General features: G+C 41.1%; 1 protein-coding gene across 4 annotated transcripts in view; it reads left to right on the top strand.

Moving 5' to 3' along the window:
- ptcd3 (pentatricopeptide repeat domain 3) overlaps positions 1-15,333 on the top strand; it is a 40,045-nt gene that overhangs the window by 11,586 nt on the left and 13,126 nt on the right. For 3 of the 4 annotated variants that reach the window (XM_061834950.1, XM_061834949.1, XM_061834947.1), the window contains 5 exons: positions 5,082-5,186; positions 5,839-5,962; positions 6,577-6,680; positions 7,184-7,345; positions 12,477-12,537. In XM_061834950.1, the coding sequence (XP_061690934.1) occupies positions 5,082-5,186; positions 5,839-5,962; positions 6,577-6,680; positions 7,184-7,345; positions 12,477-12,537 (556 nt within the window). The remainder of the gene's footprint in view (positions 1-5,081; positions 5,187-5,838; positions 5,963-6,576; positions 6,681-7,183; positions 7,346-12,476; positions 12,538-15,333) is intronic. The other variant, XM_061834948.1, reaches the window with a different exon arrangement.

Raw genomic sequence — 15,333 nt, 5'->3', positions numbered from 1 at the left:
TGTACTATTCCATTAATATCCTCAAGGGAAACAATGCATCTGTGATACTCTTTCTAGGCATGAAACTATACTGTTGCTCGCAAATACTTCTGTTCTGAGTCTAGCCTCCACCACTCTTTCCTCGTATGGCTCATCGTTATTCTTCTTTATTCTTTGGTCTTCTGTAATTCCCACCACTCTGCACATCACCTTTGTTCTTAAAAATGGGAACAAGCACACTTTTCCCCCATTTTTCAAGTTCATCAAAAACTCCACACCCACTTCTCGAAAATGCTTCCATACCTCTACAGGTATGTTATCAGGACCAACTGCCTTTTCATTTTTCATCCTCTTAAGTGCATTTCTAGGTTCCCCTTTCATAATCACTGCCACTTCCTGGTCCACGATGCTTGCCTCTTCTACTATTCCCTGTCATTTTCTTCATTCATCAACTTCTCAAAGTATTGTATCCATCTGTTTAGTACACTACTGGCACCAGTCAACACGTTTCCATCTCTCTCTTTAATCACCCTAACCTGCCCATCTCTATCACTTACTGTGGCTATTCTGTCATCTTTTTCCTCATTCTTTTTTGTCCAAACTGATGTACATGTCTTCATATGCCTCTTGTTTAGCATTTGCCACCTCTCCCTTTCCCTTACATCAGTTTTCAATGTATTCCTTTCTCCTCTTCTCAGTTCTCTCAGTATCCCATTTTTCTTCGGTAACCTCATGAATGATTTCCTGTAGTTTTAAGTCTAAGTCTTCTTCTCCCCTTTCCTACTAGAGGATACACCAAGTATTCTTCTCCCTGTCTCCCTGATAACCTTGGCTATCGTAGGCCAGTTGTCCGGGAGCTCCTACCGAGAGCATTTCTCACTTATTTCTGAAAAGCCGCACAACACTAACAGCAACGGGCCTGCCTTGATGGCCTTGACATTATAAGCGGGGACTTTAAAGGAATACTCCACTGAACAATGAAAAGCCTTAATCCGATAGGCCATGTCATATGTACTGTACCTTCAAATTTTGAGGTTAATCCGATATCATTTAAAGGTGTTATGAGAAGTTTTTTAGCGGTAATTACTAATTTTCATGGGCACCGCCATTTTGGCAAGTCACATGACCTGCTTGCGCGGATGTGACGTATTCTGTGCGTAAACAAAGAAATCATGGCCGATTTGTAGTGTAAACACATGCAGTACCACCACCACCAACACGTGAAAATGCCCTACTGTATCCCGAAATGTTGCCATAATTTGGATAGAAGTAATCCAAGGAAGGCTCGGTGGCATATTCTGCCCAGTCAGAAAAAGAAACATTTAAGAACCCAGTGGCTCGAAATGTGTGGTAGCCCTGAGTCGACATATGTACAGGTGTATTTGCGTGTTTAAGACCAACACTTTTAGAATACAATAAGTGTCTGAATTCTTTTAAATAACATTGTAATGATGTTGCTAACCAATCATGACAAAAGTACTTCTTTCCATTAATGCAACTTCTTGTGCTTTCATACGTCATGCGGTCATTGAAACTTCCATCCGTTAATCATGAACGTAATTCAATTTGATTTGCCACCATGATGGTACGATGGTGAACAGTTCTTGCCGACAAAGGCATGTCTTTTATTCGTTTGATTATCTTGTCTTTATGCAAAGTTGGCAAAATGTTGATTGGCAACGTCGAGTACAAATGGTTTGGCATACTCCCCATCTGATCACAGCAAAACCCTCCCTCTCCACAAAGGCTGTCCATTCTTGTTGAAAACTTCGGTACTCCTCATATTTTTTTTTTTTTTTTGACCTTTGTCAAAAGTTTCCATAATTATTGTTCTGACACAATCAGCGTTCGAACTTTCTCCACCTGTGGTTAGTTAGCTCGTTGGACTGCGTGTCATTCCATCCGAAAATCCATCCAAATATTCACCATTATTTACAGCCATAGGTTCAAATCTGTATGGATGTATTCCTCCGTCTTCCCGATCAACCAATACTGCTATTTCTTCATCAGATGAGGATAAATCTGAGAAATCAGCATTGTTCGTTATTGTGTCTTCCTTTGTTTGTGCAAACTTTACATCACTTCCTGTTTTTTAAGTCATGTGACTCACCAAAATGGTGGCGCCTGTGAAAATTTGTAACTGCTGATAAAAAATCTTCTCAAAACACTATTAAATGATATCAAATTAACCTCAAATTTTCACGGTACAGTACATGTGACATGACTATCAGATTAAGGCTTTTCATTGTTCAATGGAGTATTCCTTTGACAAGACCAATCTGAAGACTGCACTCACGATGTTCCACTAGTATGTTAAATGTCCAACAAGGGATGGAAACACTGAAGGCCATGTGTACTCCAACATCAAGCACGTCTACAGAATCACACCCCTCCTCCACATTGGTGAGTCAGACCACATCTCCCTGCATCTTTTCCCTTCATACATCGCCTTCAGACAGAGGTCCAGGCCCAACACAAAGACTGTAACAACATGGCCAGTGTCTGTACTCAGTGAATTTCAGGACTGCTTCCACAAACAGACCGGGACCTTTTTGTACACCAGGACCTGGACCGATACACAGGGCTGTACTGGACTATATTAAGTTCTGCATGGAACCTGTGTTTGAGGAAAAATATCAGAAATCCTGGATGACCAGCCAGGTCCATTAACTCCTCAGAGCCCGTGATACTGCCTTCAGGTCAGGTGACAGAGGTTTTTGCCGCACAGCTCAAGATAAGCAGATAAAGGGTATTTAAAATGCCAAATAGGACTTCAAGAAGAGTCCCATCTTGCAAAGAACAGACCTTGGGTGGTGTGGCAAGGTCTGCAGAGTCTCACAAACTTTTGAGGCTGTGATGTGACACCAGGAGACACAAATGAGCCATTGGCAGAGGAGTTTAACACCTTCTTTGCTCGCTTTGAATCATCTCTGCGACACTCAGCTGCTCCAGTGCTTCCCCCACCAGGCTCCAGTAATTCTCCACTTACTGTACAGGTGCATGATGTGAGGTGTGTGCTCCTCGCCATGAACCTCAGGAAGGTTGCTGGGCCGGGCGGGGAGTACCAGGTAAGGTGCATAGGCCCAATAGCTGTCCAGCGTCTTCTGCGAGACCTTCAACCTCTCACTGGCCCAATTAGTTATCCCCACTTTTTTTAAATCATTCGTTCCCATCCCCAAAGAGAATTCCTGAACTCGCCTCAATGACTATCGCCCAATTACCCTCACACCTGTCATGATGAACTGCTTCGACAGGCTGGTTCTCAAGTACATCAAAGACTGCCTGATCTCCAAATTTGACAACCACAAGTTTTCATATAGATCAACAAAGGATGCCATTCGCGTAGCTGTGTTGAGTCACCTGAAACAACCGCAGAGGTACACAAGGATACTCTTTTTTTTTTTTTTTTTTTTTAAATTATAGCTCGGCCTTTAACAAATTATGAAAATTCTGACGACGAAACTGGACATTTTGGGCCTCCTTCCTTTCACATGCACTTGGATTAAGGACTTTTTGACCAACAGAACAGACTGTGAGGATCAACTCCTACCTTACCGCCATCCGTACATTTGAGCACAAGCTCACCACAGCGATGCATGCTAAGCCCCCTCCTGTAACTGTCTCTCCACCTCAAACTGTAGCCCAGTCCACAAAAATAACATAATCGTCGAATTCGCTGGCAACACAACAGTGGTTTGACTGATTTGAAAGATAGACGAGGCACCCAACAGAGAGGAGGTCCAGAAAGCTCACAACCTGGTGCAGACAATCTGGCACTGAACAATATAAAAACAAAGATCATTGTAGACTTAAGGAGGAACCAAATTGAACTTGCTCCGCTCTTCATCAATGGCAAGTGTGTGGAGAGAGTCGTGATGTTCACGTTCTTCCCTGCAGCTGAAAAGCATCCCAACAGCATGATTCTGCTGCCACCACCATGCTTCAGTGATGTGAATGTATTAGACAGGTCATGAACAATGTCTGTTTTTCTCCGTACATACTGCTTAGAATTAAGGCCAAGACATTATCTTGGGCTCATCAGACCAGAGAATTTTATTTCTCACCATGTTGGAGGTTTGCAGCAAAGGGTCTGAATACTTATGGCTGTTTGATTATTTCAATTTTTCTATTTTAATAAGTCTCCGATATGGGATACGGTGTCTAAATTGTGTGAACAAAATTAACTTAAATGATTTTAGTCAGAATACTTTCAGTACCCACTGTATGCAATTTATTTATGTAGAGTGCCATGAACAAGTATTGTCCCCCTTCCCAAATTCTTACGTTTTTGAAGTTTCCCCACTTCCTCATCATTAAACAAATGTAAATCAACAAATATATCCCGATTGGGCTTAAAATGTTTTTTTTTAAAGGGTGAATTAATTTATTAATGACAGAAAACAATTCAAAGTTACCTGGTCCTGTGGGAGGGGGGGGGGGGGAATTGCTGCTTAAACTAAATTTAGTAACTGGTTGGCCCAGGATCAGCAATAACAACTGAAACCAGAGGTTTTCGATGCCAATGAGTCACATCTCTGTACAGACATGTAGCCTACTGTTCCTTGCATAATTGTTTGAATTCAGCAAAAATTGAGGGTTCTCATGCAAGATTGGCGTTTTAAAGGTCATACTACAGCTTTTCAATTAGATTCAAGTCTTGACATTGACTAAGCCAATCCAAAACCTTTTTTTTTTTCTGCCATAAGTCTTGTAGGCTGGCCACTCCTGGGAAGGTTTTTTTTTTTTTTAACCAATATTAGTGATTAGCCATAATTAATTTACGATTTAACAAAGAGGGTAATCACTTTTTCCACACAGGGCCAAGTAACTTTGAAACCTTTTTTTTTTTCTTCATAAAAGATATTCAAATTTAAAAACAGCAATTCAATTTCCCTTGGATTTATTTGTCTGATTTCTACATTTTTTGATGAGCCTAAACAGTTAGTTAAATGATACAAAAATAGAAGTATTTGAGAAGGGGGTCAATACTTTTTCACAGCACCTTATTTATTAAAAGGAAAAAAGACCCAACATTTGTTAGTATAACAGGCATCATATCGCTTCCTCTCTCTTTTCCTCTTTTCATCTACCTCTCTTTGCAGAAGCTGTATTCTCTCTCTCAAGAGTCTGGAAGATCTGCAGCTAAATACTTTGTCAACAGCTACCCAAAGTTCTTCACCAAACATTTTGCTGAACCACATATACCTGTAAGAAACGTACAATATGTAGATAACTTATGGACAGTATGATAGATTTTGATGTTTGTCGTAGAAATGAGAAGTAGAAAAATTCAATCTACATTCCTACCCTCACCTATGGGCATGAGCTGTGGGTCATGACCAAAAGAACAAGATCCCGGCTACAAGCAGCCAAAATAAGTTTTCTCTGCAGGGTGTCCGGGCTCTCCCTTAGAGATAGGGTGAGAAGCTCAGTCATCCAGGAGGGGCTCAGTGTCAAGCCGCTATTCCTCCGCATTGAGAGGAGCCAGATGAGGTAGTTGGGGCATCTGATTCAGATGCCTCCTGGACGCCTCCCTGGTGAGGTGTTCCGGGCATGTCCCACCGGAAAGAATCCCCGAGGACGACCCAGGACACGCTGGAGAGACTTTCTCTTAGCTGGCTTGGGAACGCCTCGGGATCCCTCCGGAAGAGCTGTAAGAAGTGGCTGGGGAAAGGGAACTCTGGGTATCCCTACTGAAACTACTTCCCCCGGGACCCGACCTGGAAAACCAGTAGATGATGGATGGATGGATGGATGGATGGATGGATGGATGGATGGATGATGGATGGATGGATAGTCATGTCATCAAATCTTAGTTATTAAAGTTATTGCAATGGAATTTGTTCTATGTATCTATAGTGTCTGATGCCAGGTACAGTATCACTCCGCCTTGACGAAGTGAGCGAAGAGGCACTGAAGGAAAGAATCAGCTTGAGAAAAGTCAAAGCTGCCATCGACGTATACGATCAACTACTGCAAGCTGGTGAGTGCAACATCCATGCAGGGAAAGTCGGAGATACATTGACTGACTTACCTGGGGTAAAAATCAAAACCTTGTTTTTCTGTAGTTTATACCCTTTCCACACTTAAGCACATCATAAAGGTATTTTAACACAAAAATGTATAATGTATTGGAATCACTGTACATATTATATTGTTAGATATATGCCTTTAAGAGGTGGGTGTTGGTAGGATTGCGTGTGACATCTGCAGGTCTGTGTGTGAGAGAGTGTCAAGGCATGAGCTGTGGCAGCAGCAATTATACATGTGTGCTCATTGTGTTTTACTGCTTTGGGTTTAATATATGGCTGAAAAGCGCATTGATGACAGGCCCTCCTTTCATATGTGCATGGTCATACAATAGTCAGTATACAGTTAGAAACAATCAATAATGATCACTAAAAACCACAAATTTCCATTACAGGTACAATCCACAAACTAATCAGTGACATTGCAGTGATTTGAACATTAACTCCAGGATAGTGGGGAACATTATATATGCAAATACTCTCACCAAATATGCACCCTGTGTGCAGTATTTTTTTTTTTTTTTTTTTTTTGTCGGCAAAAGTTTAAAACTTCAACTTTATGTTCTAGGAGCATCTGTGTCAATGGAAACAATCCACGACCTGTTAGACTTGATATGTCTCTTTTGCGACAGAGACCCTGTCCAGGAGCATGAGATACAGACAGAGGACATGGTGAGTAACTGCTAATTCAGTCCTCTCTGTAACTCCATGGTTCAAGAAATGAAAGTCACTGTCTATCTAAATCCATGATTTCCAACCTTTATAGAGCCAAGGCACATATTTTACAATTGAAAAATCCCACGGCACACCAACAAAAGGAAATGTCACCAAAAATGGATCGATTTAATTACTCTATGTACTTCCTGCCATCTAATAGAAGAGGATTTTTTTGTTCTGTCTGTCATTGTGTGTCATTATTTCTTGGAATAAATGTTTTTTTTAGCAATTGCATAAAATTGGCTAACTTCCCACGGCACACCTGAACAGCGCTCACGGCACACTAATGTACCCCAGCACACTGTTTGGGAATCACTGATCGAAATCTTACCAAATTGAAAAAGAAAAGGTTGTAAAACAGAGAGGAGATGATGATCACAAGTATCCAGGTTCAAATCCCATTTTTGGCTTTCTTTAACCTAAAATATTTTAACTCTGCGTTATTGCTTTTCCACGAGGAGTCAGGGGCTGAGGTGAGGAAGAGGAAAGGGAAGGTGCGTCGAGCCTCGGACTTACTCACATTTACCTGGAGAGAAGATAATAATGCAGAAAGAATATTTAACCTGCTGCCAGAGAGAGATACACGATGTTACTCTGCTCTCATCAGAGGCATGGTGAAGGTAGGACATTTTTTCATTTGTTTTTTACATATCGGTAACTGCTTTGGTGCTGCTTAATTTGACTAAAATATAGGAGTACAGTAATCCCTCATTTTTTTGCGGTTAAGTAGTACCAGAACTACCCGCGGAAAGTAAAAAACTGCAAAGTAGTTTATACGGGTACCAGAATGTAAACAGTATTTGTACTTCACATATTTAAGACAAAAGTGTGAAATCTTTAATGATAAAACCTTATAAATATAAGATATACATTATTATAAATTGATCATATAAATCTAAATTATAAAACACTTACTGTATTACAGTATATTACTGGTATAGTTACCATTAATCACTATGGAAACTTCTGCTGGAGCTGCCGTCTTGGTACCAGAACATTTAATCAACAGTACAGCATTACACATTGCATAATTGAGACAAAAATGACAACAGTACAAGTCTCTAGTGAAACAATAACAATAAAATAACATTTTTATTGCTGTACAGAAAGTCACAAACAAACCAAACACATGATGTCTTCTCGTGAAGCACCGAATGCCCGCGACGCATTGTTGCGATGTCACTTCCAGCACCCCGCTGTTCGGTGATGTGGCACCACCTCCTCGACAAGAAAAACCTTTGCTCGCGAGGAGAACACGGGATGTGTCTCCCTCACCATCTCCAACTTGTTTTGGCCACATCGCCACGAATCCTCTTTTTTTGAGTTACGCAGCAAATGTGATAAATAAAGCAATCGTGAGTCCATAAACAACCGTAAGGAAACAAACGAAATGCGAGTCAATGTCAGCATATTAAGCATAGTGTTGTGTGTGTGTATTTTTATTCTCTGTTCTCTTCATTTTCCTTTAATGCTAATCTAAAAAGTAAAATCCACAAATCACAATGTATGAGTTTTTAACTATTTGTGTGACCCCCCTGCAAATAAGTATTTGAACACCTATCAACTCAAATTCTGACCCTCAAAGACCTGTTAGTCCGCCTTTAAAAGTCCACCTCCATTCCATCTATTATCCTGAATAAGATGCACCTGTGTGAGGTTGTTAGCTACATAAAGACACCTGTCCACCTCATACAATAAGTAAGACTCAAACTTGTAACATGGCCAAGACAAAAGAGAGGTCCAAAGACACCAGAGACACAATTATACAACTCCACATGGCTGGAAAGGGTTACGGAGAAATTGTCAAGTAGCTTGGTGAAAAAAGATCCACTGTTGGAGGAATCATTACAAAATGGAAGAAGCTAAACATGACTGTCAATCTCAATCAGAGTGGAGCCCCATGCAAGATATGACCTTGTGGGGTCTCAATGATTCTTAGAAAGGTTGAGGGATCAGCCCAGGACTACGCGACAGGACTTGGTCAATGACCTGAAAAGAGCTGGGACCACCGTTTCCAAGGTGACTGTTGGTAATACACTAAGATGTCATGGTTTGAAATTATGCATGGCATCGAAGGTTACCCTGGTTAAACCAGCACATGTCAAGGCCTGTCTTAAGTTTGCCAATGTCCATTTGGATGGTACAGAGGAGTCATAGGAGAAGGTTTTGTGGTCAGATGAGACCAAAATGGAACTTTTTGGTCATAATTTCACTAACCGTGTTTGGAGGAAGACGAATGATGAGTTCCATCCCAAGAACACTATCCCTACTATGAACCCTAACCCTAACCCTCAACATAACAATGACCTGAAGCACACAGCCAAGAAAACCAAGGAGTGGCTCCGTAAGAATCATATCAAGGTTCTCGCGTGGCCGAGCCAGTATCCAGACCTAAACCCAATAGAAAATCTTTGGAGGGTGCTTAAACTCTGTGTTTTTCAGCAACAGCCCAGAAACCTGTCTGATCTAGAGAAAATCTGTGTGGAGGAGTGGGCCAAAATCCCTCCTGCAGTGTGTGCAAACCTGGTGAACAACGACAGGTAACGTTTGACCTCTGTAATTGCAAACAAAGGGTACTGTACCAAATATTATCACTAGTTTCTCTAGCTCTCATGTTTTATGGTCTCATCTGACCATAAAACATTCTCTGTACCATCCAAATGGTCATTGGCAAACTTAAGACAGGCCTTGACATGTGCTTGTTTAAGCAGGGGAACCTTCCGTGTCATGCATGATTTCAAACCATGAGGTCTTAGTGTATTACCAACAGTCACCTTGGAAACGGTGGTCCCAGCGCTTTTCAGGTCATTGACCAAGTCCTGTCGTGTAGTTCTGGGCTGATTCCTCACCTTTCTAAGGATCATTGAGACTTCACAAGGTGATATCTTGCATGGGGCTCCACTCCGTCATGTTTAGCTTCTTCCATTTTCAAATGATTGCTCCAACGGTGGACATTTTTTCACCAAGCTTGCTTGGCAATTTCTCCAGAGCCCTTTCCAGCCGCGTGAAGTTTTACAATTTTGTCTCTGGTGGCATTGGACAGCTCTTTGGTCTTGGCCATGTTACAATTTTGAGTCTTCCTGATTGTATGGGGTGGACAGGTGTCTTTATGCAGCTCACGACCTCACACAGGTGTATCTGATTCAGGATAATACATGGAGTGGACATAGACTTTTATAGGCGGACTAACAGGTCTTTGAGGGTCAGAATTCTAGCTGATCGACAGGTGTGCAAATACTTATTTGCAGCTGTATCACACAAATAAATGGTTAAAAAAAATATATACATTGTGATTTTTGCATTTTTCTTTTTAGATTGTCTCTCTCACAGTGGACATGCACCTATGATGAAAATTTCAGACCCAGCCATGATTTCTAAGTGGGAAAACTTGCAATCTCGCAGGGTGTTCAAAACTTATTTTTTTCACTGTATTGTTGGACACTTTTGAAATCGTGCTCGAGGGGGTGAATTCCTCATTGGATGCATCAGCTCCCTCTTCTTCCTCATTGTCACCAGGCTGTTCTTTTTGCAATCCTCTATCCACAAAGTGAAGGCAGCTCCCTTTTCAAGCAATCCTCTTATTTTGCATCTTTCTCTTCAGCTTGGGTGCTTCGGCGGCAGCTTTAATATTAACCAGAGCGCTTTGGATGCATTTTGAACTAGAGAGGTTATGCACACACAGACAACAGCGTAGAAAATGTAAGGAAGGGGGGGACAGAGTTGCTGGGTGGAGCTTCGATGATCCAGTTAATCAGCTCCAAAAAGCCGATCTGGATTTTTTTTTTTGGGGTGGAGGGTGGGAGGGTCTTCTTAATGGGGTATAGTACTACTGTAGTATAGTACGATGTCCTTTTTGGAGGGGGGGGGGTGTACTGAATCCGCTATAGAGCTCGTGCACCTACGTCACCGAAATCACGTGACTGGCCATATTGCCATAAATCCGTTGAGATGAAACAAAAATGTCTCATAGCATGACGCCAAGAGTTATGTCCGATACTGTTAAACATTTAGAAGGTGATAATAAATGAAGGTACGCGGAAAAATTTGAGACAGTTGGCATAGAGGACCCATACTTCATGCCGAAGTCGATGTTTTCGCCGATAAGCAAGTGGACTGTGAACACGCTTCTGCTTGTCTTGGACAACTGGATTTACACATGTATCTGGTGAGGAAGTCGTCGCTATTCACACACAAGAGTTTGAAAGTGTCTAAAAGCCTGGACACATACAAATACTTAATTGCTGGATTTGTTCTTAATCAAGAATAAATCCCACATAGTGATGGAGCCACATACATTTTTTTAATAGAAATTTTAATGTTTAAATGATTGACCCTTGGTTTTACACAAACCGGCATTCATTATGATTGGGGGGGGGGGGACAACGGGTTGACAGTTCGTGAATGCGGAAGCGTATTCGGCCACACGTTAACCTTTGCCGGAATCTATTGACCTTTTCAGCTAGTATTCAATACAAATACCAATATTTAAATAAATGACCCCTGGTTTTACACAAAATCTCCTTCATCAACTATGATGGGGGGGCGTAATTGTCTCCACGGAACGTATAATGAAGCGATTGCAGCCACACGTATACCTCTCTGTGACAGAGGGTTTATTTTCTTTTTTTAAATATGCATTGTTCTCAAATGAGTGACTTTGCATTATATATACTAATTGGTACTTTAAGATTTCGAATAATTCCTACCTCAAATGAAGTGATCACTACACAGGCGTGTGTATTTTGTTGGACACCAGCCATCACGTTTAATTGCCGAAATCCATCGATCTTTTCAGATGGTATGCTATAGAATGATCTCTTTGAATATCTGTCTCGTCTGTTGTGACATCCAACAGCACAACAGGTCTCTATTGTAAATATTCTCATCCAGTTCAATGTCTCCCACAATGTCGAGCAGCTCTGTTTGACTGGCAATATGGCGCCGTGAAAATGACATCACGTGCACGAGCTCCATAGGTGAACCGCAAAGTAGAGCGGGATTACTGTATTAGCTTTTGTAAAGATACAATATCTGTCCGGTTAATCCAATTGTGACATTTGTTAACCAGCAAACAATGAGGAGAGAAGGACACCAAAGTTTGTTGCTCAAAGCCTTGAGGAGAACGAAGAAATACTGCAATGTACAATTACCACCCACGCTCTCAAGCATTCTTACACGAACCTTCTCTCTTTATTAGGTTTTAGGACGTCCCTACCAATGCTTACAATCTAAAAGCGAGGGGAGAGCAAAATGTTCATGTGACTGTGTATGCATGTAGGTGCAAGATTCCGAAATGTATGGTGTAAGCAAAACAAACAATCAATCAGTAGCAATAGGTTTTCAGCAACAATGGTTGTTGAACGGTCCTCAGCAATCGGGTTTCCGGAACAGTCTTGCTGGAGCTTCCTTTGCTCAAGGGAGTTGTTCTCTTGGTGTTGTTGGGAAAGGAAGTCAACCTAATAAATCCTTCCAATATTTATATGTACAAATCAAGCATATCTTCATTGCAAAGCCAAACATTCTTCATTGCATAAGTAATGAGCATAAGCATTTTGTCATTCATAGTCATAATAATCAATCTATGAGCAAATGTATGATAGACCTCACAATAATTCCAAACTAACACAGCTACAGTTTGGATATTATGATTTTATGAAAGTGGCCATAGTGTTGTGGCTAGTTTGTTTGCATTGTAGAACAATACTGCATAATTAAATTTGATTGCATTCTAAAATGTATTTGTGTCTACAGCATGGAGCCTATGTAAAAGCCTTCAGTATATACACAGATCTCCTGAACAATAGACTGACAGGTAAGTTGCTTGGTGTAGATGAATCAAACATGGACAAAATTATTGGAACATTAGATACGACTTGAGAGAAAAACAAATCAACTTTATTTATAAAGCCAATTTCATACACAAGGTAACTCAATGTGCTTTAGATGATTAAAATGAAGTGAATTTCCCCTTGAGTCCGATCAACAAATGGAGGAAGCAATCTCAGAAATTGAAGTTTGGGCTAATTTGTTTTATTAAGAGGTGTTTCAGATGCCAGCTACGAGTTGCCTTCCAGAGCTCTCCAAAAAAGTCTCCTCTGTTCCTTTGTTTGCTCCTTAAAAGTATTTTCCCCACCCCCAGAGGTTCCACTTTCCTCTTTTCTAATGGGGACTTTGCCTTCCCCACCTCACCTATGGCACATCCCCCCCTTCTTTCCCTAGGAAGTCTGTGGGCCTTGAATACTTGAATGCAATTTAAAAAAAAAAAAAAAAAAGAAAACTGGAACTAGAACTCCTGGTGATAACCCCTGGTGGTCACCTGTGAGGTGGCTGACTGTAAAGGCCCCAAATGGCCATAGAATTCCTTTGAAGTAGACAGAGTTCCTTTGAAGTAGAATTACTCATCTGACTTTCTAGGCTCAGACCTTCATTCTCCTCACTCAGGTTCTATCTAATACAGTGAAGTGAAGTTAAATAAGTATCCCACTTAGAAATCATGGAGGGGTGTGAAATTTTCATCGTAGGTGCATGTCCACTGTGAGATAATATAAAAAGAAAAATCCAGAAATCACAATGTATGATTTTTTTTTAACAAGTTATTTGTGTGATACAGCTGCAAATAAGTATTTGAACATTTGTCTATCAGCCAGAATTCTGACCCTCAAAGACCTGTTAGTCCGCCTTTAAAAGCCCACCTCCACTCCATGTATTATCCTGAATCATATGCACCTGTGTGAGGTCGTTAGCTGCATAAAGACACCTGTCCACCCCATACAATCAGTAAGACTCAAACCTGTAACATGGCCAAGACCATAGAGATGACCAAAGACACCAGAGACAAAATTGCACAACTCCACACAGCTAGAAAAGGCTATGGAGAAATTGCAAAGCAGGTTGGTGATAAAAGGTCCACTGTTGGAGCAATCATTAGAAAATGGAAGAGGCCAAAAATGACTGTCAATCTCAATCGGAGTGGAGCCCCATGCAAGATATCACCTCGCGGGGTCTCAATGATCCTTAGAAAGGTGAGGAATCATCCCAGGACTACACAACAGGACTTGGTCAATGGCCTGAAAAGAGCTGGGACCACCATTTCCAAGGTGACTGTTGGTAATACACTAAGACGTCATGGCTTGAAATCATGCATGGCACGGAAAGTTCCCCTGCTTAAACCAGCACGTCAGGGCCCGTCTTAAGTTTGCCAATGACCATTTGAATGATACAGGGGAGTCATGGGAGAAAGTTTTGTGGTCATACGAGACCAAAGTGGAACTTTTTGGTCATAATTCCACTAACCGTGTTTGGAGGAAGACAAATGATGAGTTCCATCCAAGTACACCATCCCTACTGTGAAGCATGAGGGTGGTAGCATCATGCTTTGGGGGTGTTTTTCTTTACATGGGACAGGACAACTGCACTGAATTAAGGCAAGGATGACCGCGGCCATGTATTGTGAGATTTTGGGGAACAACCTCTTTCCCTCAGTCTGAGCATTGAAGATGGGTCATGGCTGAGTCTTTGAACATGACAATGACCCGAACAACACAGCCAGGAAAACCAAGGAGTGGCTCCGTAAGAAGCATATCAAAGTTCTGGTGTGGCCTAGCCAGTGTCCAGACCTAAACCCAATAGAAAATCTTTGGAGGCAGCTGAAACTCTGTGTTTCTCAGAGACAGCCCAGAAACCTGTCTGATCTAGAGAAGATCTGTGTGAAGGAGTGGGCCAAAATCCCTCCTGCAGTGTGTGCAAACCTGGTGAACAACTCCAGGAAATGTTTGACCTCTGTAATTGCAAACAAAGCCCACTGTACCAAATATTAACATTGGTTTTGTCAGGTGATCAAATACTTATTTGCAGCTGTATTACACAAATAAATCATTAAAAAAAATCATACATTGTGGTTTCTGGATTTTCCTTTTTAGATTATCTCTCTCACAGTGGACATGCACCTACGATGAAAATTTCAGACCCTTCCATGATTTCTAATTGGGAGAACTTGCAATATAGCAGGGTGTTCAAATACTTATTTTCTTCACTATATATATATATATATATATATCACACACTCCGGTCATTTTTGTTTTTGCCCCCATTTTAAATGTTTTATCTCTTTGTATTCAAATTATTTTAATCATGTAAAGCACATTGAGTTACCTTGTGTTTGAAATGTGCTTTATAAATAAATTTGGTTTTCTTTGCTTTACAAAGCCTCACATTCACCTATTCACACACATTTATGCACCAGTGGGTAAGTGATGCCAAGGTGATGCCAGGCCCACTCGGAGCAAATTAGAGTTCAATGTCTTGCCCAAGGACAGTTTGACTTTGGGATAGGCAGAGCTCGTATTCGAACTAGCTACCCTTAGGTCATTGGATGACGACCCTCTAGCTACAGCAGACATTTAATTAGTGGCTATACGCCACAGGTAAAATGTGACAGAGATGAAAGACAAATTAGTTCTCAGCATTCCTGGCGGAGAGACTCATTTGTGTGGATTGTAATAGATATATTGGTGAAGGAAGCAGGGGTGATGGTTAAGTTTGGATAACCAGGAAAAGAAATTTGGAGGGACAGTTGATAGTCGATGTAGCAAAAAGCATGGAAATGACA

The sequence above is a fragment of the Syngnathoides biaculeatus genome, chromosome 11, assembly GCF_019802595.1.
Source record: "Syngnathoides biaculeatus isolate LvHL_M chromosome 11, ASM1980259v1, whole genome shotgun sequence".
Classification (NCBI taxonomy): Eukaryota; Metazoa; Chordata; class Actinopteri; order Syngnathiformes; family Syngnathidae; genus Syngnathoides; species Syngnathoides biaculeatus.
This window is presented reverse-complemented; position numbering and strand designations above follow the sequence as displayed.